The following is a 25,888-nucleotide window of genomic DNA, read 5'->3' as shown; positions in this document are numbered from 1 at the left end:
TAAATAGTTGGATCTTTTCCTAGGATCATGGAGGTAGTCATGGTTTAAGAGCTGTCTCTTTCAAAAACCAAATCAAGACTAAGGCTGGGAAATGTGTATTTTATCTCATTATATAATGTAACAATTAGTGACACTAGGCAATTATATTTGGGTAAAATTTTGTTTTTCCACCATTGGTCTGTTCTTATTAGAGAAGCAAGCATGCAATTCTTTAAAAACACAACAGATGGAAGAGTATTTAAATGCTTGCATTAAATAGCTTGGGGATGTTTCCAGGATAAAGGTCAGCCTGATCTTAGGGTAAATTCATTTCTGCCCCTTAAGATTTGGCTCTGGAGAGCATGCTCTTATTTTTAATTAGAGGCATGAAGTAAAGTAAGTAGGAATTAATTAGTTTGGGCTAACCCTGTCTTCCCTAGCCATGTTTCTTCCACATGACTGCACAGCTGCTACAATAAATTCATTCTATCCTCCCAACAGTCTTAAAAGGTAGACTGGACCCAAGCCATGGGGGAGCACGGATCTGTTTCCCAGATCCAAATCAAACACTGTTATTTGTGATGCTGCTTTTTCAAAAATGGTGGCTCTCCCCTTTGTTGGTCAGATTTGATCAACTCTGCATGCCTCCTTGAGCTGCAGCTTGGACCCGGCTCATCTTGTAGGCCGATGCACCGCAGCTATTTTTCAAGAGCAATTTTAAGATGTTGCAGATAGGTGTTATGTTCATGTCTCAGCCCGCTTCAGATCATCTTTTTCAAATCAAATCCAAATTGCTGCCTAGCCTGATTTGCTAATATTGGAAACTTAGAATATTTTTTTTAAAATTATAATGCATGTCAATAGCAGCAAAAAAAAGCACTCCAGTTTCTTTCTCTTATGTTAATGCTGTGGATACGACACAGATTTTTAGCACAAGGTAAGCCTGAGATTAGGGTTCTCTAGTATCCCAAACCTGCAGTTATTTTATAACATTTAAGATATCCAACAAAAGATCTCACCACTGGGGGAGAGCTGCGTTGTCCCTCGGAGTTTGGGGGAATATCCAGCTGTCAAGGGGCTTCCAGGCATCGGAAAATATCCATACTCCTGTCCCATAGTGTAAGGACTTAGGGCTGGGCCAGTTGGGGTCCCCAGGGGCAGCAGTTCAGCATGAGTGGGGCTGATCCGTTCTGTCTTCAACATCTCCAGATATCTGGGACTGCTCTTGCCATCGGGGGAAAGGTCTCTGGGAGAGGCCGGCGCATGCAGAGTCTGGTAGGAGGACGTGGCAGAGGTATAGACAGGAAGTCCAGTGTGGGTTTTCCCAGAGGCATTGGAGACCCAAGCTGCTGTGCTGTAGGGATGGCTGTCCCCCCATTGCAAACCATTGAGAAGAGGGTATAATTGTCGCACTGTTGTAGAGATGTGGTAGTGATGATGACGACGATGGTGGTGGTGGTGGTATGGAAGAAATAACCAACACTAAAGTGAGCATGATTCATGTGCATGCATGCAGACTGCGGAAAAGTGCACTACTTAATGAAAGATATCTAGTAAATAAGTTGCTACACATAGTTTCACCTTATAAGCAACAAACGCGCCAGCTTTTGATTGCATCTGAAGAAAAGCTTGATAGATTTCAGTACAGGAAATGAAAGGAAAACATGGTTTACACACACACACACACACACACACACACACACACACACACACACATACATGTATGCATGTACAAATGTGTGTGTGCATTTCTATGGTATTTTATTGAGTCTAAAATTCTTTATACTAGAATTCCAGGTTCTTAGATTCAGCATGATGAAGTTTTAACAGTAAAGTTTGGAAAAATCTGTAACAGGAAAACACAATAATAGCAGGTAGGATTTATACATAAAGCTAAACCACAATCTTTTTTAATGTGGCTTGTTGAATAAATTGGATTTTCTGGCTATACACTGCATACTTAGCCATAAACTCTGCTTTATAAGCCACAATGGCTGTGTTTATACAACTTACTAAACTGAACACAGCGTGTGAACTTAGGTAATATTAACCAAGCAGCCAGAATTTCTTAACAGGGTTGACACTATGTAGAAGAGCAAAAACGTTATGATAAAAAGGGAAGCTGATACACAGAGAATTAAATCTAAGCCAAGGCTTACCAGTGCTTGACTCTTAATTCATTTTTAATGCTGCGGCTCACATCTATCTTGTAGCATAGAAAGCCATAGGGGGGAAAAAACCCCATTGAGAATTTAGTGAGCAATTTTGCCAACACAACTGATTTGCACAGCCACCTGTGATTAAAAAGAAGAGTATTTTCTAATATGATATCCTCCAGTGTGTTAGGCTACAAGGATCACCATCACTGTCTTTAGTGTAAATCTCCGTATGACTTTAAATTGGGAAAAAGCTGCAGACAAAATTGTGGTTTCCGAGCCTGTCTTTAAAAACTGAGATCAGTTTACAAAAATTACAGCATCAATGGCCTCCGTGGAGCAAAGCCCTAACCTCTTCCAATTGCTACATTCTTACCTACCTGGAGAGTGTCTGTAGGATTCAGGCATACGAGAAAAATATGTGGGCACAGAGTTGGAATCAACTTCCTCAGGACTCGTAAAGAAAAGGTCTGAATTGTCATTTCCTTGCAAATGAGAAGACTCTATGTATTGTGGGGCAGAATCCTGATTGGAGTAATCCATTGTCTTGTCTTAGAACTTTTTTCCGCAAACGATAAAGCCTATGTTTAAAAAAAAAAGGCTGTCAAACAGAACAGACAATACTAGGTAAAACAATACTATTTTTGCAATCGAGTATTATTTCAGAGTCTAGTACTTAGAGCAGTGTTACTCAACCTTGGCAACTTTAACTCGTGTGGATTTCAATTCCCAGAATTCCCCAGCCATCCATGCTGGCTGGGGAATTTTGAAAGCTGAAGTCCACACTTCTTAAAGTGCCAAGGCTGAGAAACACTTGCTTAGAGGGATGATAGAGGGAACTGGAACTCTGGGATCTATATCTTCACTTATGAAACATGGAATTTTCAAGGATTTTAATTTTAAATTGCCCTATCAAACTTGCAAAGCATAAAGTACGTAAAGATTAATTTTTCCTGAAACATCCTCATTTCCATGGGTAATGTGGAATTTTCAAGCTAAAGGGTTTTCAACATGTCTCCCCAGATGGCACAATTTACAGGCTATAATGTACGCATCGCAGATGATACCACTCTAATGGCAGAAAGTGAAGAGGAACTAAAGAGCCTCTTGTTGCGAGTGAAGAAGGAGCGTGCAAAAGTTGGGTTGAAACTTAACATTAAGAAAACCAAGATCATGACATCCGTCCCTCTCAATTCCTGGCAAATAGATGGGGAAGAAATGGAGGTAGTGACAGATTTTATTTTCCTGGGCTCCAAGATCACCGCAGATGGGGACTGTAGCCAAGAAATTAAAAGATGCTTGCTCCTGGGGAGGAAAGCCATGGCAAATCTAGACAGCACACTAAAAAGCAGAGACATCACCCTGTCAACAAAAGTGCGTATAGTCAAGGCTATGGACTTCTCAGTTGCAATGTATGGCAGTGAAAGCTGGACCAGAAGAAAGGCTGAGCGCCAAAGAATTGAAGCCTTTGAACTATGGTGCTGGAGAAGACTCCTGCGAGGCCCTTGGACTGCAAGGCGATCAAACCGGTCAGTCCTAGAGGAGATCAACCCTGACTGCTCTTTAGAAGGCCAGATCCTGAAGCTAAAACTCAAATACTTTGGCCACCTAATGAGAAGGAAGGACTCACTGGAGAAGAGCCTAATGCTAGGAAAGATTGAGGGCAATAGAAGAAGGGGATGACAGAGAATGAGGTGGCTGGATGGAGTCACTGAAGCAGTAGGCGTGAGCCTAAATGGACTCCAGAAGATGGTAGAGGACAGGAAAGCCTGGAGGAACATTGTCCATAGAGTCGTGATGGGTCGGACATGACTTCGCAACTAACAACAACAACAACAACAATGTATGAATCAGCAGGCACTTGGGGCATTCTGTCAGTCTAATCACAGATTCATTGTTGGAACATCCCACTGCAGAAAATGTACTAATGTAATATCTATTGGCAACCCAGTCTCTCTCTCTCTCTCTCTCTCTCTCTCTCTCTCTCTCTCTCTCTCTCTCTCTCTCTCTCTCTCTCTCTCTCTCTCTCTCTCTCTCTCTCTCTTTCTCCTGTGAGGAAGGAAAGTGTACTATCACCTACAACTTCTTTTCACATTTCTCTCATACTCTAATTCCTCACCATCCTTGTCATCCTTCTCTGTCCTGTAGGCATATTCCACCTTATTGTTATTGTTCCTGAACTGTATTTTAAATTTCCCATGATAGAGTCTGCTTATATTTCAACAAACAGATTAGCCAAGTGATTTGTATTCTTGATAAGCTTTCATTCTACTTTATCAAAACCCTTTCTGTATTTGAAGAAAATAATTTGAGAAATAGTTCTAGGCTCTATTTTATTTATGATTTCTCATTTTATATCTGTTGTGATAAATAACTTCAATTTATATGCTGAAATTGCAGACAATAATTTGAGTGATCTTTACTTTCTCTTGTTGATTGTGGAATATCATAGGCATAAGATGCGACAGTCAATTTTTGAACTGGCCAGGCCTTTTTGGAGTAGTTAAAGATGCAAGCATTGATTAAAAAAGAAAAAAGTACCCAATATTTCTCTCTTTTGGATTATCCCACTGATCAGCTGAAATGATGTTTTAAAAATCCCCTTTCCATAGAACAATACAGTATCCTGTCTCTATAAAACAAAATAGAGGAGACAGTAGCATTGCACTGGTGGATTAACAATTCTCCTTTCAAAAGACTGGATGATAAATAGTAAGTACTGTACTGTATATCATGGGTACCTCAGGGTAAAAATATACTTTGCATATTTATGTATCATCAACTGGACATACCCATGCCTTTATTGTGTGTGTGCAGTTGTCTTCTAGCAACATTATGCCTGGTCTAAAACTAGTCTGAAATTAAGAAATGGAGGCATCAGAATTACTATTCTCTATCTTTCTCTCTGATCTCTTTCTCAGAATTGACATCTCATTTTAGACCGTGCTTTCTTCTCAGATATCAATTTACACATCTGATTACATTACTCCCCCAAAGTGTGCTTTTCTATGCTAGCATTCTATGTACGTGTGTGTCCATGCATACAATAATGAAAATTTACTAAGGGACTCCCCTTACTACACTGAACATAATGGAGAAAGGCAATGTGTCAGACATCGGGGAACCCCTGTTCAAAAATCCCCGTTTAGTCATGAATTTCACAAGAAGACTTGTTGTGCATCACAGAGTTGCTTTCAATAAGATGGGCACCTGTATAAATTAGATAGATAGATAGATAGATAGATAGATAGATAGATAGATAGATAGATAGATAGGGGTCAGTCTCTTGTCTCTGCCCACTCTTCCTTAAGAATTTTGTTGCAATAAAACAGCAATGATGGTGATGCGACCATGCAGATCAGAAACACCCACCTTTTGCCTTAAACACGATCCACCTGTGAGAAAGTCATCAATGATTTTTCTACTCATAATGGAACTGAGACAGAATTTCCTGAAACATGCTTTTGTTGGACTTCATAGCTCATTCTTAAAAAGGTAAAGGTAAAGGTTCCCCCGCACACGCGTGCTAGTCATTTCCGACTCTAGGGGCCGGTGCTCATCTCTGTTTCAAAGCCGAAGACTTGTCCGAGGACGTCTCCGTGGTCATGTGGCCGGCATGACTAGATGCCAAAGACGCACGGAACGCTGTTACCTTCCCACCATAGCGGTCCCTATTTTTCTACTTGCATTTTTACGTGCTTTCGAACTGCTAGGTTGGCAGAATCTGGGCTAATTCTTTGCCCATGTTTATTAACTAAGTCACAATTGGCTGAGTTCACTTAACATGCTAAGGGGCTTTCCTGTAATAATGATTGGAAATACTGTTTATCCATCCCAGAATCAGAAGAAAACTCTATTGGGTCTGTTCCAAATTCCAATTTTGCCTCTGGCCTCAGTCGCCGCAGTTGCCTGGTTTCCTTTCAGAGGAACTGAGATTACCCTTGGTAGGTAGCATTTTAGGGGCATGGTAGAAAAAAGAAATGTTACCAGCCAGAATATGCTTTGTCCCATAGTTATCAGCAAGGGGGAAACGGCCATAAGTCATTGTAATAGCCAAATTCAATCTGACCTGCTCAACCTAAAATGAACAAGTTTTATTATTTATTTATTTATTTATTTATTTTATTTAGATTTATATACCGCCCTTTCCCGAAGGACTCAGGGCGGTTTACAGGGCATTTAAAAAACAGTCAATACAAATGTTAAAACAAATTAAAAGAGATTAAATAGAACCCTGAGAAAATTAAAACCCAGTTAAAATTAGAATTAAAAATATTCTCAGCCTGGGCCAGAGAGCTCGAAGAGCCAGGTCTTCAGGTCCCGGCGGAATGAACGGAGGTTGGGGGCAGTCCTAAGCTCCGTGGGCAGCTGGTTCCACAGGGCAGGCGCACCCACTGAGAAGGCCCTACCCCTGGGTGTTACCCGCTGGCAGTCTTTAACCGGCGGCACCCTGAGGAGACCCTCCCTGTGGGAGCGCACTGGACGAAGGGAGCTTGATGCTAGCAGCAGGTGTTCCCTCAAATATCCTGGACCCTTGCCATTTAGGGCTTTATAGGTCATCACCAGCACCTTGAATCTCACCCGAAGGGCAACTGGAAGCCAATGCAGCTCGCGGAGTAGAGGTGTTACATGGGAGTATCGGGAGACCCCCATTTATTATGACTTAAACAAGCTGAGCGAGCCTTTACTGATCTCTTGATGACATGTTAAGCCTTAGTCTGGGTTGGAGTGAGAGACTGCACTTGGAACCTCACACACTTGAATGTTTTTTTTCCTGAAAAGAAAAAAAAACACACTTCCATACAGAAAACTAGCATTTCAAGGAGAAGACCAGACCAGAGAACCAGCATGGTGAAACCACTTGCATTTTATACCAATAGTTTACTTAGCAAGGCAAGTTTCTATCCATATTTAGCATATGCAAAGTGACACTGGGCCCCTAATATTAAATTACTTGATAGACAACTTTGAGATAAAAAAAAGCTCTTCCCAGATAGGTTCCTTGGAGAATGCTACTTTGCTTATCAGATTTAATATTCTCCAAATATTATTAAATTTTATTACCCCAGACAAGCCCCAAAACAAATGTAAAAATTGTCAGAACAGGAAAAATGCAAGAACGTCTGAATTTCTGTTGTTCCAGCCCTTAGGGATGCTAAGAATAATGTTGGCAGTGAGAATATGGCAGGGTTTTAAATGAGGATAGATCAGGGATATTATAGATTTAAACATGCTTTTTTCTAGCAGGGAGCACCAGACACATGAAAGATGGTCCAAAGTTGAAAGAACCAGAAATTTTCATGTCTCTTTGAGTTAACATATTAACTTGAGTTAAGTTATTAACTTAACACTTTAAGTTAACAGAGCCAAAAAAGGCATGTCATTACATCTTGCAATAATAAAGACAATATTTTCATGGTTTTCTCTTTCATGGTTTTATTACTGTTTTTAATGTATTTTAACTTATTGTTTTAAGGTATTGGGCACTGTTTAATTTTTTCTTAATTTTTGTACTGTTGTATTAGTATTTATTGCCCTGTTCACCGCCCTGAGTCCTTTGGGAGAAGGGCGGTGTAGTGTATGCCTTTAAAGCATACACGGAAATGTCAGCACAGCAGGGGGCTGGACAGCTCCAGGCTAAAACCGCTTTGGCGGGAAAGCCTGAATAGGGCGAGTCGTTGGACAGCCCCAGGGCATGGTCAGCTCTGGCGGGAAGCCAGGGTTTAAATCCATTGGCCACCTGCACTGGCGGGAAGCCCAGGTTTAAATCTATTGGTCACCATTCACCTGGGCAGGTATAAAGAGACGCCAGGTAACCCCTTTGCTCCAGCTTCATTTATGACTCAATAAAGAAATACTACCCAGCTCAAGTGTCCGTCTCTCCGTTCAACCACGCGACATTGCAGGCGGTATACAAATAAAATTATTATTATTATTATTATTATTATTATTATTATTATTATTATTATTATTATTATTATTCTGGGGACCATCAATAGTGGTTCTAGTGCTCCACTCTTCTTTGAGAACCAATAGTCCCATCTACTCCCCCATACTGCTATGCCACAACTTGGCCAGCATATTCTTGTAACTCATTCATAAAACAATATTTTCCCTTCTCCGTCCTTCCAGAATCCTTGGATGGCAATTGGGTCTGCATGCAAGCCTTATCCTCCCATCTCTGCAATGTGCTCAAGGAGGGGGTACCAAAGGAAGCTTTTGAAATCAAGCATGAACAAAACCAACTTCCTCTGAATTTGGAACAAGCAGGGTTGTTCTTTTCTGATTCATTTCTTCCCTCTTTCCACCTCTGGGGACCTATAAAGGACTTCTTGGATTCTCTTCTCACCGTGGAAGAGGAATGGACAGGACTGGAATTCATTCAGCAAACCTTTTGGCTAAATGGGATTTTTGAATTGGGGTTCTCCAGGTCTAATCTGACATGTTAGCTTACATGTAATAAGGGGAGTCCCTAGCAAGCTTTCATTACTGCAAGCTCAAGCACATAGACACACAGAGAAACTCACTTGTATATAAGCAAGCTTATCTTTGATAGCTTCCTGTGTAGGGGTAAAACCTAACGTCAGAGGAATTGGATTTGGCCAGCATACAAGCAGAATTGCCAGATGGTGTGGGTTTTTTTTTCTATTTTGCTTCTGAACTTCCCGAAGCACTGGACCATTCACAATACTAAGCAGATTAGACAAAGATCCACTTAAGAACTTCCATCAGTTTCTCATAAACCAGAACAGACACTTTGCAGCTAAGGACCACAAGCAGCCCACAGCCTAACTTCATCTTGCCTTTGGTACTGTTGTGAGGAAGCTAGAGAGAGAGAAGCAAAAGAAAACCCAAAGTGCTGAAGGGTTAAAGAGAAAAGTTATGGCACACAGAAATAACAGGAGGGTGGTTCTGCTCACCTTTAGTTCCAAACCTGCCTCCCTCCTTCCATTGTGGCAGGTATTTCCCCACTCCTATTTTAAACCTGCCCTTTGTCAGACATGTAGATACTGCTTCACCCATCAAAGTGAAATTAATGAGTTCCAGATAAAGATATTTCCTTCAAATGACGAGGCCTTTGCATAATCTGCTGAACTTCTTTAATGTATACTAATAGTCTTCCCAATAGGGACGTGGTGGCTCAGTGGGTTAGGACGCTGAGCTTGTCGATCAGAAGGTCGGCAGTTTGGTGGGTCGAATCCCGAGTGCCGCGTAGCAGAGTGAGTGCCTATTACTCGTCCCAGCTTCTGCCAACCTAGCAGTTCGAAAGCATGTAAAAATGCAAGTAGAAAAACAGGGACCACTACGGTGGGAAGGTAACAGCGTTCCATGCGCCTTTGGCGTCTAGTCATGCCAGCCACATGACCACGGAGACGTCCTTGGACAAGCGCTGGCTCTTTGGCTTTGAAACGGAGATGAGCACCGGCCCCTAGAGTCGGAAACGACTAGCACACACGTGCGGGGGAACCTTTACCTTTACCTAATAGTCTTCCCAAATAGCCAAGGAATGCCCAGAACAATATTTTAGCAAAATTTGCATTAGGTGGAAAAAATTCTAAAAAAAATCGTAAATATTAACAATCCAGTGTTACCTTTCATATAAATATGACGCAAATACATTTACTAAAAATATGAATCTATAAACAATATCTAGATATCATACCAAAATCATAAATCTGCTTCTACCAGTCAAATCTAATTTGCCATCTGGGGTATGATACATGGGCTGGGTTCATGCAACATGCCAAGTCCTTACTTGAAGAGGTGACGTTCAAACAGATAAAACGTACCAAAACCTAGCATGATGGTCTGGTTCAGGCAACATGCCATAACCCAATCCACACAGAATCACAAACCTGTCGCCCTTTCCTTTCTTCAAGTCTGCCAGTGGAATATTAAAGCCATGAACGTTCATCAATCAAGATCCTATTATCCATAATAAACAGAATTTTCTCCAGTCAGGGTTAGACACCTGATTTTCTCTAGATGTTTGAACGATGATTCCTATCAATCCAACCATCATGATAAATGTCAAGGGTTATGGTACTTGCAGTTCAAAATATCTGGAGGACACTAGCTTGTCAATCTGCCCCCAACTCTGGTGTTCTCTGAATGCTGGCTGGGAATTCCGAGAATTATAATCTCTAAATATTCAGAAGAAACCTATTATGAATGGCTCTGCTATCTTCATTTTATTCATCTAGTAGGGGACATTGGCCCCAACCGGAAACAAAAGAAGATCATGAATAAAATTCTGACAGTAAAGTAATAATAAGTTCATACAGACAGGACAGCAGTCCCTTCTGATGCTCTGACAGGTTGCTGCAGTATCAAGACAGATGGACGGAGGATCTCACTAGAGTACTCTCACGTTCACATTGTTCAGCTCTTAAGATTTTTAATGGATGTTTTCTGGGAAGAGAGAATAGGAATACAGTAGTGGGGAAGCCCTGGAAGATCAGGGAAGGTAGAAAAGATGCTGAATGAGGTAGGGAAATTTTGCTGAATAAAGTAGGGAAACTTCATAATTTATTTTTTTATTTTATTTTATTAAATTTATATACCGCCCTATTCCCGTAGGAATAATCAAAGTCTCATTTCACCTTCATTTTAAGGCAATGTCTAAACCTGATGCTTAGTCTCCCACCATTTTAAGCACAAGCAGTAGCTGCCTCCCTCCACAGAAGTGTCAAAATATAGAAGTCTTTTTTAATCCAGTGTTAAAAACAACAAACGTGAGCTTTGTGTTTCATCTGGAAATTCCCAACAACAACACAAAATAAAGAGACCTGTGTGGTTGTGGAGAAAATAGGAGGAGGAAGGAGGTTTGGACATGTTCACCACCTTCAGTTGTTTGTAAAAATAATAAAGGCAGGATATAAATAAATAAAAGTTAAAAAAATAATCCTGATAAATCAAAATCTCTTTTGCTTTACTTCTCTGCTGTAGCAGGTGTTCAATAATTAAGTTTAGCTAAGGCTCAAGGAGGGGTCATAATGTTTGTCTTAATCCTGCTCCCTGCAAACCTTTCTTCATGTTGATGAAGACTTCTGAACCTAGGGCAGGGCTTTTCAACCAGTGGTACGGATACCACCTGTGGTACATTGGTACCTGGCAGGTGATACCCGACCATCCTAGAAAAGAGGTAGCAGAGGGGGAGGGGAATGAGCTGAACTGGTGGCAGCACCACACAAGCCTGAGCGAGAGATGGCTGGAGCTGCAGGGCTGTCAGGGCTCAGTGGAAGGTCAGGATCAGCGCCAGGCTCCAGCTAGAACTCGGTGCTGATCCTGGCACTTCAGAGCCCAGAAGACACGCTGAACAGATGCTTGGCAACTGATTCATATTTATGATGGTCACAGTGTCCCAGAGTCATGTGAAGTGACCAAAACCTGCTGCAACCACCCAGCAGATGGGGGGCAATAAAAACCAAACACCCCACCCCCACCCCTGCTGCCAATGCTCAACAGAAATGCTCACAACAATGAAAACCTCGGACAGGAGGAAGAGCGCCACCGGGCGGGCAGGCAGCTGTCTTGCTCGGCTGTGGCTTGGCGGGCACTTTTTCAGTGCCATTGTAACTTTGAACAGACACTAAGCGAACTGTTGTAAGTCGAGGACTACCTGTACTTCATCACTTTTTTCCTTTTTTGGGGGGGAGGGTCATCAAGTTTTTGACACCTTGCTAGGCGACTGGTGGTACTCGGATGTTGCCATATTCTAAGAGTGGTACAATGGGTGAAAAGGTTGAAAAGCCCTGACAAAGGGCTTTGGTTTTCCTTCTCAGGGGGTGTTGACATCTTGGGGAATTAGGGTTTGCATAGCATGAGGAGCCTACATGGGTCCAAACATCACCTTGCTTTTGAAGATCAGAAGAAAGTGAGGATGGCAATGGAGAATGTAAAGCAATGGAAGTGTGTGACTGAAGTTCAAAGTAGCTTTTGTTAATCATGAAGAGCCTGGAAAGTAAGCTAGTTTGAGGTTAGAGAGTGTGGTCGCACTTCCTATGTTGCCTGGTATGCTCCTAGACTCCTCATTGCTCCTGATTGAGAAGCTGTGGCCACCAGTATCTTTGCAAGTCTTTCTTTGGTACTCCCATTGTACTCTCTCCTGAGAAACAAATCAAACCATTGTCACATAGATTATCGTAGCATACATAATTTGCAGAACGTTTACTCTATAAAATAACTTAAAATGTCAGCTGGTTCTGTTAGATGTTTTTGTGCCAGCCATGGCAGTTCCCCAAAAAGGTCATCAGATGGGAGCAAAGAGGCTTCTTTGCTTCCACTGATGAGTCAGGGGTCCCTGGCCCCTGCAGCCCCATTGGCGAGAGGGTTTTATGGTTAGGGAGGGGCTGAGACCCCCCATAAATACCTCTGCTCAAGGGGCTGCTCTTTGTTCTTCTTCTAGTTCTGCTCTCTTCTAGTCTACTTCTGTTCTTTTGTTCTCTCTCACATGCAGGCATGGATGCCTCCATGCCAAGTAATTCTTTCTCTCTAATCTATCGTTGAATAAAGATCATATGATTGCATCTCTGCGTTCTGCTTTTCACTTGGAAGCACCTTAACGGTCCATCGACCTCGTGAGACCATCTCACAGGTTCCAAATGCAGACATTAAAAATGTGAATACAGAACACTGAAGGTATATCGTCAAACCAACTAGACATCTCAGAAGTTCACACTACGGGTAGTCCTTGACTTGCAGTTGAGCCCCAAATTTACGTTGCTAAGTGAGACATTTGTTAAGTGAGTTTTGCCTCATTTTACAAACTTCCTTGCCACCGTTAAGTGAATCGCTGCAATTAAGTTAGTAACGCAGTTGTTAAGTGAATCTGGTTTCCCCATTGACTTTGCTTGTCAGAACATTACAAAAGGTGATCACATGACTTCAGGACACTGCAACTGTCATAAATAGGAGTCAATTGCCAAGCTTCTGAATTATGGTCATTTGACCATGAAAATGCTGCAGTAGTTGTAAGTGTGAGAAACGGTCATAAATCAATTTTTTTCAGTTGTAACTTCGAGCAGTCACTAAATTTTTTTAAAAATTTTAATCCCATTTATATCCCGCCCTTCTCCGAAGACTCAGGGCGGCTTACAAGCTTAGCAGTAGCCTTCATTCTATGTATATGCCTGGTTATTATGAACTGTTGTCAGTCAAGGACTACCTGTATTTCACCGACTCACGGTAGGACTGAATGTAAATTCTCAACACAAAAGTAATTTAACTTCCCCCTTAACCAAAATGACCTTGAGACCAGGAATGAAATCTGGGAGATGTTCAGGGGCTTGGGTGAAGAAATAGAGTTATAGTAATAGAGGTCAGTTTGGATAAAAGCCTGTTCTGATCTCAGAAAAGAAGTGAACCAGCCCATAACCAACTGCATAGATTTTAAGAATTACAAATTTAATTATAAATGGGGGTTGCTGCAGATTTGTGAAGGATATGAATCTTCTTTCAGCTGAAATCACCTACGCCAGCGGCCCCCAACCTTTTGGGCACCAGGGACCGGTTCCATGGAGAGAGGTTTTTCCGCAGAATGGAGGGGGCCTGTTTTCTTGTGCTGCCTGCATCCCACGGTTGGGGCTTCGCTTGTATGCGCGGCCCGGTTTCTGGCATGCTGCGAACAGTTGCCGGTCCGCAGACTGGGGGTTGGGGACCCCTGACCTACACAACCAGGAAGAAATGTTTTGGGTTCCTCCCATCTGGAGTGGGTGGGTGTGTACCAGAGGGGGGAGGTCTTCTCAACGGCTGGCCTGCCCCTATGGAACAATCTTTTGCAGAAGCCCAACCTGTCCCAAAGGCAGATTTTTATTTCATAGGGGCTTTGGGTGTCTAAGAAGCTGCTCCTTGCCTTTAACTGGGAAAGGCTGGGGGAGCTTTATTTTCCCACGTTTTTAAAATTCTACACCAACATATCTGATTCTCAAAAAACGAGTGTCCTCACAAATCAGCGGAGTAGTAAAAAGCATGTTGAAAAAACAAAAAAAAATATGAAAAATTGCTCCAAAACGTGTGGGAAATATATCAACAAGAGAAAAGAATGGGAAGGTTTATCTCAATGAGAAGGATATAAAGGAATACAATCACATGCAAAAGAAATGCAATTTCATAATAAGATTGTTTTTGGGGAAAAAAGTAATATTAAGAGAAATAATTGAATGTAGCCAAATATATTAGAGGCAGAAAATCTTGTAGGAGGATGGTTGGAATATAGAATTAGAAGAATAATGACACGGCAGAGAATGTTTATGAAGAACTGAGAGCTTTTCTCATGACATAAAACGTAAGAGAGAGAGCTCTAGTCTGAACTTACATTTTCAGGAAAAAAAAACTTCAAGATGGCATGACAGATAATAGTGATTGGAAATGCAGTTCTAGGAATTGACAAATTGATAGCAGGCAAATTGCTTGATCAAGACTCTGCTCATTGATTAACAAAATATAAGATTGCTCCTTCTGGAAGATTGAAAAAGAGATCAATGTAATGCTATTTTTAAAAAAAACGATCAGAATTTAAGAGAAGGGAATCCAAATAACTTGACATGTCATGTTGGGAAACTGGTGGAATCTATATCTTAAGAACCAAACTATTCCATACAGCAGACAGGTCTTACAGAAGAAAAAATTATCTTGGCTTCTACACACATTACTAATTTTGAGTTCTTAGGGAATATCAGAAGTAGGGACAGGGGTGATCTAATGGATGATATTTATTTTCGGAACGTTTTGAACTAAATGGTATTTGCAACCCCAAGACAAAGAAAAGAAAAGTAAGAGGTCCCAATGGTGCTTTTCTGGTTTTACTTGGGTTTTTTTCCCCTTGAAAACATTTCACTTTCTCATCCAAGAAGCTTCTTCAGTTCTATAGTGAACTGAACCGAACTGAAGAAGCTTCTTGGATTAGAAAGCGGAACATTTTCAAGGGAAAAAACCCCAAGCAAATCCAGTTGCCTTTTGAATAGCACCTTTGGGACAACCAGGATCTGGAATTGGGTATGTGTAGTCTAATGAAGAAGGGACGCAGTGGCTCAGTGTGTTAGGACGCTGAGCTTGTTGATCAGATGGTCGGCAGTTTGGCGGGTCGAATCTCGAGTGCCGCGTAACAGAGTGAGCGCCTGTTACTCGTCTCAGCTTCTGCCAACCTAGCAGTTTGAAAGCACGTAAAAATGCAAGTAGAAAAATAGGGACCACTAAGGTGGAAAGGTAACAGCGTTCCATGCGCCTTTGGCATCTAGTCATGCCGGCCACATGACCACGGAGACGTCCTCGGACAAGCGCTGGCTCTTCGTCTTTGAAACGGAGATGAGCACCGGCCCCTAGAGTCGGAAACGACTAGCACGCATGTGCGGGGAAAACTTTACCTTTTTTAGTCTAATGAAGAGAAGGACGAGGGGTGACATGATAGCAGTGTTCCAATATCTCAGAGGTTGCTACAGAGAAGAGGGAGTCAAGCTATTCCTCAAAGCACCTGAAGGCAGGACAAGATGCAAACAGTGGAAACTAATCAAGGACAGAAGCAACCCTAGAACTAAGGAGAAATTTCCTAATAGTTAGAACAATTAACCAGTGGAACAACCTGCCTCCAGAAGTTGTGAATACTCCAACACTGTTTGAAATGGTATACAGTTTCCTGCCTGAGCAGGGGGTTGGGCAAGAAGACCTCCAAGGTCCCTTGCAACTCTATTATTATTATTGATCATCGCATAGTCAGCCAGATGTTCATACTGGATTTGGCATTTTTGTCTACCTATCGAGTCCTTACCAAGGACGTGGGATAGGCAGATGTGGATGTTTGATGGTATTACAGATATCGTCGCAGGATGGAAGCAGTTCCTAGTAAGGCCGCCTTTTGCAATTGACTAATGGTGAACTTGTCAATGCCAATGGTGTTCAAGTGGTGCTCCGGTTGTTTTGGGATTGCACCCAAGGTGCCTATTACTATTGGTACTACCCTTGCTTGCCTTTGCCACAGTCTTTCTATTTCTATTTGTAGGTCTTTGTATTTTGTTATCTTCTCCAGTTCTTTCTCGTCTATTCTGCTGTCTCCATGCACTGCCATGTCCACTATCCAGACTTTTTTGTCTTTCTTATCGACAATTGTTAAGTCCGGGGTGTTATGTTGCAGGTGCTTGTCTGTTTGAATTCTGAAGTCCCAGAGCAGTTTAACTTTATCATATTCTATGACTTTCTCTATTTTATGATCCCACCAGTTCTTGCTTACAGGCAAATGATATTTCTTGCAGATCTTCCAATGCACCATTGTTGCTACTTTGTCATGCCGCTGCTTGTAGTCAGTCTGTGCGATCTTCTTGCAGCAGCTTACCAGGTGGTCCACTGTTTCTTCAGCTTCTTTGCATAGGCGGCACTTACTGTCTGTTGCTGTCTTCTCAATTTTGACTTTGTTGTTGTTGTTGTTTTGTTGTTGTCTGGATGATTGAGAATCTCCATTGACTGTCAAGGAGGATATGGCTATCCGTGATCATTGCTGATAATAACAATAGCTCAGAGTCATTATCAGTGACAACCTGCCTTTTGGAGTAAAAAAATAGCTTTTCCCCTCCTGTTTGCTTCTAAGCTTATCAGAAACCAGTTGGCCACCATGGATATGGAATACTGGACTGGATAGGTCTTTAATCTGAGCTCACAGCGCTCTTCTGGCTTCTTGCATTTCATCTTGTTTCATGAGTTTATGAAGAATATTATTGTGGTATTGCTCTCTGACACCTGTTCTGGGTTACTTTGTGTTCCCGTATATATGGAGACATATCAATTATTTATCAGCGGTGAGAAAAGTGAGGTCCTGCACTTAGGCAGGAAAAACCAGATACATAGGTACAGGATAGACACCACAGTAGTACCTGTGAGAAGATCCTGGGAGACCACCACTTAAGTATGAATCAGCATTGTGCTGCATCAGCCAAAAAAGCCAATGCAGGCCTGGGCTGCATCAACAGAGCATCAAGATCATGGGAGGTGATAATGCCACTCTATATTAGAGTAGTAAGGCCACATTTGAAATACTGAGTCCAGTTCTGATCACCGTGATTTGAGACTCTAGAAAGAGGGCAGAGAAGAGCAACAAGGATGATTAGAGGGCTGGAAGCTAAATTGTATGATGAACAGCTAAGGGAACTAGGTATGTTTAGCTTAACAAACAGAAGGCTTAGGGGAGACCTGATAGCAGTCTTCCAGTACGCGAAGGGCTGTCATAGGGAAGGGGAAGCCAATTTATTCTCCATAGCACCTGAGTGCAAGACAAAAAGCAATGGATGGAAGCTCATCAGAGGGAGATCCAATATGGAAATGAGGAATTTCCTGACAGTGAGAACGATTAATCAGCCGAATAGCTTGCCTCCCGGACTTTTGCTGGAGATTTTCAAGAAAAGATTGGACAACCATTTGTCCAGGATGGTATAAGGACAGGGGGTTGGACTAGATGACTTCCAAGGTCCCTTCCAGTCCTATGATACTATGATTCTATATTTACTTATTTTCTCTATTTTATTGTGCCATTTGAGAAGGCTTTTTAAAACCGCATATTTACAGATCAGAAATCCTCCAGGTTATGTCCCTTCCCTTGTATTCCTTGAGAATGTAAAGCAAAGGGAAGGTGAACTGGTGCTATCAAATGTCCATATAACTTTAAGTCAGACATGTCAAACACAAGGCCCGGGGGCCGGATCCGGCCCATGAAGTGGTTTCATGTGGCCCGCGAAGCCATCCTGGAAATAGTGAGGGAACGGCCCCCACTGCCTTGGCCCTGGCCCAGAGACCCTCCTCCTGCCAGAGACCCTCAGATCTGTCCTGCCCAGGCCCCCATAGGCACCCTTGATGCAAACGATGTAGAGCTGGCCATGCCCACCCAGTAGGCCATATGCACTCTAACCATGCCCACCCAGTAGGCCACGCCCACCCAGGCCCTACCCACCCGGCCCCCTGAGGGCAACTGCAGTGCTGATGCGGCCCTCAATGAAATTGAGTTTGACACCCTTGCTTTAAGTGTAGGAGCGTTAATTCTGCAATCAAGCCTACAGTGTCACAGAATTAAATCCTCCTGAGTACAATAGAATTTCAGACTCTTTCATGGAAGGAATGGGCAACTTGTGGCCCTTAACCTATTTCTTTGCAGCTCATGGGCTAATTCCAACAAGCAATGACTCTGGATCTTGAAGAACCGTGGTGGTGTAGTGGTTAGAGGGCAATAAAATGCAGTATTGCAGGCTAATTCTGCCAACTGTTAGGAGTTTGATCCTGACCGGTTCAAGGTTGACTCACCCTTCCACCCTTCCGAGGTCGATAAAATGAGGACCCAGATTGCTGGGGGCAACATGCTGACTCTGTGTAAACTGCTTAGAGAGGGCTGTGAAAGCATTGTGAAGCGGTATACAAGTCTAAGTGCTATTGCTGTTGCTATCTTAGTCTGTCTCTTGAAACCTACGATGTGGAGGCATGAGTGGGGAAACTGAGAGAAAAAGAAAGTAAGTGAGAGGGAAAAAGGGAAGAGGAGAAAGTAAAAAAAGAGAAAACAGAGGAAAAAGAGGAGTCAGATGAAGAGAAAGCGTGGCTCTCCCCTCTTCCACCAAACGTTTTGGCCCTACTTGGTGGAGCAGTGGGCTAATGCCTCCTTAAGTAACACCAGCTGCCTGCAATTGGTGCAGGTTCGCATCCCACCAGGCTCAAGGTTGACTCAGCCTTCCATCCTTCCGAGGTAGGTAAAATGAGGACCCAGATTTTTGGGGGCAATTAAGCTGACTTTGTAATAATGCCGCTTGGGGTGTGTGTGTGAAAGCCCTAATAAGCAGGCATATACATAGAATGAAGGCTACTGCTAAGCTTGTAAGCCGCCCTGAGTCTTTGGAGAAGGGCGGGATATAAATGGAATAAAAATAAAAAATTAAAAAATAAATAAAATACTTATTTATTAGCATGCAGACCCCACAGACTTTTCTCCATGTCAGGTGAATTCTTAACACAGAAAGAAGTTGCTCAGGCCTAAGATGATAGATTGCAGAGCACTTGTCAATTTAGATGCTGGCAGGGATTTGGACTGTTTAAAGATCAGGGTTTTATTATGCCATTATCCGTTTGGAGTATGGGGAGGTGTGCCCATTTTCCACAGCAGTCACCTTTCAGTACTTCCCTAATACTTCTGGTGTTCTTCTCACACACAAAAATGCTGCTTCGTGACTTTTGACTGTTAAGTCTAGGACCTGAGGACTGTTAAGTCTAGGACCTGAGGGTGCAACATTTTTTTGTAGATGTTAGCCTTACTAATTGAGTTGATATGCATTTCAAAAATTAGTCAGCCGGCACCATGATAAAACTAACTAGACTTTAACTGTTTTTAATTTAAATAGAATTACCTTTAAATAAATATAGTTGCCATTATCCCCCAGGCATGTAACGATTTCCCATTTATTATATATTAAAAAATATCAATAGGTAGCAACTTTTGGAAAATCTTGAGAATTGCATTTAAGATTTCTGAGGACCATTTGCAGTTCCAGAACCTCATGTTCTGCCTTTTTGCTTTAGAAATTGCCCATGTATAGGCACTTCCTTTGGCAATATGGTTGTAGAAGGCTATTTTGCAGTCCATTCAAATTTTGTAATAGGAGAATTATTAGAAGCACATTTTAACTTTTGCCAAGTAACTCTAGGACAAAACAAGAGTGATGTTTTGAGTTTTTGTTTTTTGTTTTGCAATGGTAGGCATGTTTGCTGACATCCAACATAGCCCCAACAGTAAAAATGTTCCAGATTTTCTATTCCCTTCCCCCCTCAACAGTGATACATCAGACCAACTCTGTCACAAACATTGGAGACATCACCTTATCTTTCAGCCGCACCAGCTGTTATCAGCAAGAATGAAATTTCCTTTTTAATATTTCATTTTAGCCCAAATTACAGTTGACGCCCTACCCATAAGTCAACCTGCTGTTTCTCATCTATGCAGGGAAAGAGAAGAAGGGATGTGGGTCCCAGAGATAATTACAGCATTTTATCACTGCCAACCCCAGATAATCCAGACAGTTATCTCTAGGGTATTTGTTATTGGGGTGCCTGGGGAACTGAAGCAGCAACGTTAATCCATCTTGAAACAGATCAGATGCTCCTACAATGAGATCAGCTTGCCTCTCAACTCACTGCATCTCCCATCAGAAACCTTGCAAGATGACAAGAGCCTCAGCCTTTCAAAGAACCCAGGGATTTAAGAGCCAAGGCTGAAGGTAAAACAGCAGCTTGGGAAAAGGGTGTGGAAATGTTGGGTATAGATGTCATTCTCTCCAAACAGCTGCGGCAGGATTCTCAGTTCTGAACCAAGGTGGAAAGTGAACCACTTAAAAAAAAAACCAGGCAGGAAAAATCTAATTTATTTTCTGAACTTTGCATGGATTCTCACCAAGACAGATTACTAAATCCAATATTTCTGGGAGAAGGAGGAGGTTGGCAGGGAGGGTATATGGAGAGAGACAGAAACATTAATAAACATTTCCTCCCTTTCATTGCATTCTAGTTTTGCGTATATTATCAAGCCAGATTTTCATTGCCAGTCTATGCCTTTATGAATTATTCATCCATGCAGTTTCTTGTAACATTTCTCCATATACCGTTAAGGTACAATTCTTTTCTCTTCTCTTTCACTTTATTCCAAACTCATTCTTAAGTAACCTCTTCTTCCCCAATTTCATGTTTTTCGTCTTTCCCAGTAGTCCTTCTTAATAGCAGCAAATTCTTTTTGTGATGATGGAGAACAAACTGTCATTATAATGATGGCTTCTCTTGACTCTTTTGTCCTTCTTTCTCTTTTGTAGATGTCAGGTACTTTATACTACAAAAAACTGTGGGAAATTCTGGCTAATTGACAACACCAGTGTTCACAAGGACTCAGGATAAGGCCAAGGTTGTCAGAATATTCTACTGCCAATAACTAAAGACGAGAGTTTTAAAATCTTGCCTTTATAATTTTTTATAAAACATAAGGTGGCAAAGATATCTAGTACTCCTTCATCCTCCTATTTTCCCCATAATAACAAACCTGTGAGGTGGACTGAGAGAGAATGACTGGCCCAAAGTCAGCCAGCTGGCTTGCATGCCTGAAGCAGGATTAGAACTCACAGTCTCCCGTTTTCTAGCCTTGGAGCCTTAATCACTAGACCAAACTGCTTTTCTTTTTTAATAATAATAATAATAATAATAATAATAATAATAATAATAATAATAATAATATAAAGTTGGAAGGGACCTTGGAGGTCATCTAGTCCAACCCCCTGCTCAGGCAGGAAACCTTATACCATTTCAGGCAAATGGCTGTCCAGTCTCTTCTTAAAAACCTCCAGTGTTGGAGCATTCACAGCTTCTGGAGACAGGTTGTTCCACTGGTTAATTGTTCTAACTGTCAGGAGGTTTCTCCTTCGTTCTAGGTTGCTTCTCTCCTTGACTAGTTTCCATCCGTTGCTTCTTGTCCAGCCTTCAGGGGCTTTGGAGAACAGCTTGCCTCCCTCTTCTTTGTGGCAGCCCCTGAGATATTGGATCACTGCTATCATGTCACCCCTCACCCTTCTCTTCGTTAAACTACACATACCCAATTCCAGCAACCGTTCCCTATATGTTTTAGCCTCCAGTCCCCCAATCATCTTGGTTGCTCTTCTCTGTACCCTTTCTAGAGTCTCGACATCTTTTTTACATCGTGGTGACCAAAACTGGATGCAGTATTCCAGGTGTGGCCTTACCAAAGCATTGTAAAGTGGTATTAACACTTCACGTGATCTTGATTCTATCCCTCTGTTAATGCAGCCTTTTGGTTCTAAAGAGGGAGGGAGGGGGGAGGGGGAGGGGGGACTGTTAAAGATAAAATGTATGTTAAAACTTTTCAATAAAAAAATAATAATAAAAAAAAAGAATTTTCATTAGAAATATAATTCCTTCTATCCTGGAACTTTGTGTGGGTAGCAAATATGTTTACATTTGGTGTGGGATAGTTGCAAAGAAATAGGCTTGGCAGTTCTCAGTTCCAAATTGCCTCTGAAAGTAACTCACTGGGTGGAAGGGGGGGGTTGTCTATTTTTTCTTAGCCCACCCGCCCACCACAATATGGGAATAATGACGGTGGCCTGCATTGTGAGATCATTGCAAGGACACAGTGTCATGAGAATTGTGATTATATCTTGCTAATGCACGAAAGGGTTTTGTGGCTCCATTAAAATTTAAATTAATTATAGCATAACCAAGTCTCTTTAGCATAAAGGAAAGCACAGTCCTAGGGTCCCGGCGCCAATAAGCTTCCCTTTCTTTGTTCTTTGGTCGCAGACATTTGAGGCCTTTTTTTTTTGTCCTCTAAAGGAAGATGTTCAATTAAAAATAAACATATCTGTTTATGTATCCATGAACGTAACTTGGGATGTTATATCCATTTTATAGAAAAGGAATCAGTGTTTAAATCATGGCTTGAACTCAAGTTCCCTGTCTCTAAGGCCCATTCATGAGATTGCACAGTTCCAACCTCACCTTAAGTGCTTGGTCCATTTTTCCCCAGGAAGTTCAACAACCAGATCCTAGATATGGTTATATGGAATTGCTGCTCAAGTACATTCAGACATAACCTGATTTGCCTGATCACTGGCTTCTAAAAATGTTCTCAAAAGCCTCTTTGGCTGAAACGCAAGGGCCCAGAATTATAGTGTAGGAGGGGGCTTCATATGAAAATGAAGTTTCTCTGTAGCGGAACTGGTTAGGTTGATATGTCTGGATCATCTATCACATTCTTCCAGTATTGTGTAGTGATCATGATTGATGCACACATTGGGGCGAGTGGGGGACCTCACTCTTTCATTTTGTGTGTATTTAAGAAATTGCTTTCCTTCCGTTCTTTACTCAATACAGTTCTTTTACAGTATGTCGGTCTCAATCCGGCATTTCAGCTTTTCTAAAAATGACTTATACCACTCTCCGTTTCCAAGCAATGCTTTCCTTTCGCCATTCTGTTCTGTCGGCCATACAGTATGTTTTCTTTTTAAAATTTATATTTTGCTCCCTTCATAACTTGTAGCATCTTGACGGATCATTAGTTTGACAAGCCGTTTTTTCCCCTCACACCTGATGTACTCCACATTAATTTTTCATAGTAAATGGACGAGAAAGAATGCCATCTTTTCTCTGATTATTTTTTTTTGCTTCGTTTCTAACAACTGGAAGGCTTCTTCACTTAGTAAGAAGAAAAATTCAGAATTCCGACCCACTTTGGAAGAATTCAGAATACCAGCCTGCTTTACCTGATACTTTGTATGTTTATACAGAAGAAAGTCTTACTTGCATTCACCAGGTCCCAATGCCCAGTATGACTGTTTCCCTCTATCTGTTAATTATTCTTATTCTCCAGATAATCTCATCTTGCTCTGGCAAGAAATGGACATGCCTCGGCTATCTGTTTATTTATGCATCTATTTGATCCGCCTCTTCGATTATCAAATCTATTTTATTTGTTATTTTTTACAGAAATCTTTCTGAACCACGGCTAATCTGTCCCCATGATCCCCCCAACCGTACAGCTTTAAAAACAATCTCAATTCACTAAGATACCTTTTTCACTTGTCCGTTTGTATCACAGACTCTTAAGACCACCTTATATGTCCCTAGAAGTAAATACTTTCTTCCATTGCAATCAGGAGCTTTCTGTAATGTTTCTATTATTTCTAGCGCATTTGGTTGGATCCCTATCCCTTTCTTCATTTTTAGAAGAGGGAGAAAGCAGGCAGGAAAACCACCCATTTTACTACTTCCAGCAGAGAAGACATCTAATTTTTCCACTGCCTATGGCTGTGGTTATGACATACGTAAAGGCAAGAAGCTGCCCTCAGCATTAGAAGTTGCCCAAATCCGCCTGAGAACCGGTTTTCTTTATCAAACCCAAGTATGCAAAACAAGAGCTAAGACAGGGTACCTCTACCCATGTGCCAAATGCATTTCCCTTCTTGATGAGTACAACCAGCCCTGTTTTATATTTCGATTTCAGCAGACCAAGCTCAGCTAGATAGAGCTTATTTTCAGCTCTCTAGCCAATCATGGTGCCATCTCTTTTTCCAGCTTGTATTTTTTCAGTCTGTTTTTTTTATTTTCCCTTTAATACTAGTTCCCCTTCTGAGCATTTCCAGGCCCTCTCTTGATCATTAAAATCCCAACCATAAAGCAACGGGCATCTTTTAAACCACAGTGTTTGGGCCATACAGTGGATCAAACTGACCTGATGCTGAGGGCAAACCTTCTCTACGTTCTGAACGTCTCCTGGTCCACAAAGTTGGAGAATAAGAAAAGTTGGGCTGACCTTGGAGAAAGCGGTCCCACTTCTGGCTGCTGATCTGTTCAACTGAGCCCTCTTAAAAGATCCCAGCCTGTTGATGACAGAGGAGACCGAAGAGAAACAGGGAGGAGACCAAAAAAAAAAAAAAGCAAGCAGACACCCAAGTGATGTCTCCGCCTTCTCCAAAAGGCCCTGGCAATGAGGATGAAGAACAGGGAAAAGAACTGCATGTGTGTTTATATGTGGGGGGGAAACACGCCTATGGCTTGTATACGAACCCAATGAAATTAACACTTCCCTACTTTCCCAATTCAAGGATCAGCTCCAGAGTCTGAAGTTGGGAGAGTTGAAATCTAACATCAGGGAACCTGCCTGAAATGGCCGTTGCATTTAGTAGGCTGAGGTCAAGCCTACTAAACGCAACTCCAAACCTCATCCAAACTTAATAGGAGAATTTTAAGTTTCTGCAAATTAAAAACAAAACAAGGAAGTTAATCGTCAAAGTAACATATCTGTTGTGGTCTTATCTCTTACTAGTTGAATCCAGAAATGTAAGATATCGTTCGCGTAGTCTTTCATGGTGGGAAGGATGTAGCCTCTCTCTCCTTCCCTCCCTCTCTCTTTTCTCACATTTTTCCAGCTTCATATTACTGCTCTCCAGAGCTTTCACGTAAAGAAGGTTGTATAAATTGCAGGTGGTAACTTCTGGGTCTGGATAGTGAAAAGTATAGATGGCACCACAGTGAATGTAAAAGTGAAAGAATATAGTTATTGAGTGGAGGACAAAATTATCAATGTCTGTAGATCACAAAGGTATGCATGTCCTGCACTGGAAATAGGGCACCAATTGCTGGGAAACGTAAGGAGACATAAGATTGCTTGGGGTATCTTGAAGGCATCTGGTTGGCCATTATGGGAACAGAGTGCTGCACTAGCTAGTTCTTGGGCTGATATATTTGTTTATTAAATTTATTTGCCGCCCATCGCACCACAAGGTGACTGATCCAGCTGAGCTGTTCTTCAAAGCAGAGCTCTGACTTTATTTGTAATTAGTCTTGATTGAGAAAAATAGGTCTGAGAGTGATCCTCAAGGACAGAGAGGTAGAACTAATAACTGGCTTCTTTGATTTTTCTAAATTAGTCTCAGTTAAAGCATGGATGCTCCTACCCTGTCCTTTAGGATGAATTTCTACGGTGCTTTTTACAGATGGAATTGTCACTCTTCACACTCTCCCCCCACCATTCCTCTTCTCCCCCCAGCTTAGAAATGAAATGCTTTTGAAATTAGAGCTCAAACACCTCTTGATATCAATGCAGATGCCTAGAAATAGGTACTTATGAGTGCAAAACGGCAGTGCACAATCTCCCCTTCCTCTCCTTGGAGCTGTAGGTCTGCCTGTTCAGATAGTGAATTGCAGCAAGTGCTATCAGGTTAAGTTCTGAGGTTTGGAAA

At 41.8% G+C, this 25,888-nt stretch overlaps 1 protein-coding gene across 3 annotated transcripts in view; it reads right to left on the bottom strand.

Annotated features, from left to right (window-relative positions):
- GATA1 (GATA binding protein 1) overlaps positions 1-24,923 on the bottom strand; it is a 31,825-nt gene extending 6,902 nt beyond the window's left edge. Inside the window, exons 1-3 of one of the 3 annotated variants that reach the window (XM_083352791.1) lie at positions 24,379-24,923; positions 2,512-2,716; positions 999-1,391 (exon numbers count right to left, since the gene is read on the bottom strand). In XM_083352791.1, coding sequence (XP_083208917.1) covers positions 999-1,391; positions 2,512-2,617 — 499 coding nt within the window. In that variant the 5' untranslated portion in view covers positions 2,618-2,716; positions 24,379-24,923. Of the gene's footprint in view, positions 1-998; positions 1,392-2,511; positions 2,717-5,507; positions 5,607-24,378 lie in introns of those variants that run through there. The other 2 variants (XM_083352789.1, XM_083352790.1) reach the window with 2 other exon arrangements.
- Between the last annotated feature and the right edge of the window lie 965 nt (positions 24,924-25,888).

Source organism: Vipera ursinii (genome assembly GCF_947247035.1).
Source record: "Vipera ursinii genome assembly, chromosome: 2".
Classification (NCBI taxonomy): Eukaryota; Metazoa; Chordata; class Lepidosauria; order Squamata; family Viperidae; genus Vipera; species Vipera ursinii.
The sequence above is the reverse complement of the archived record's forward strand: the minus strand, read 5'-3'. Positions and strand labels throughout refer to the sequence as shown.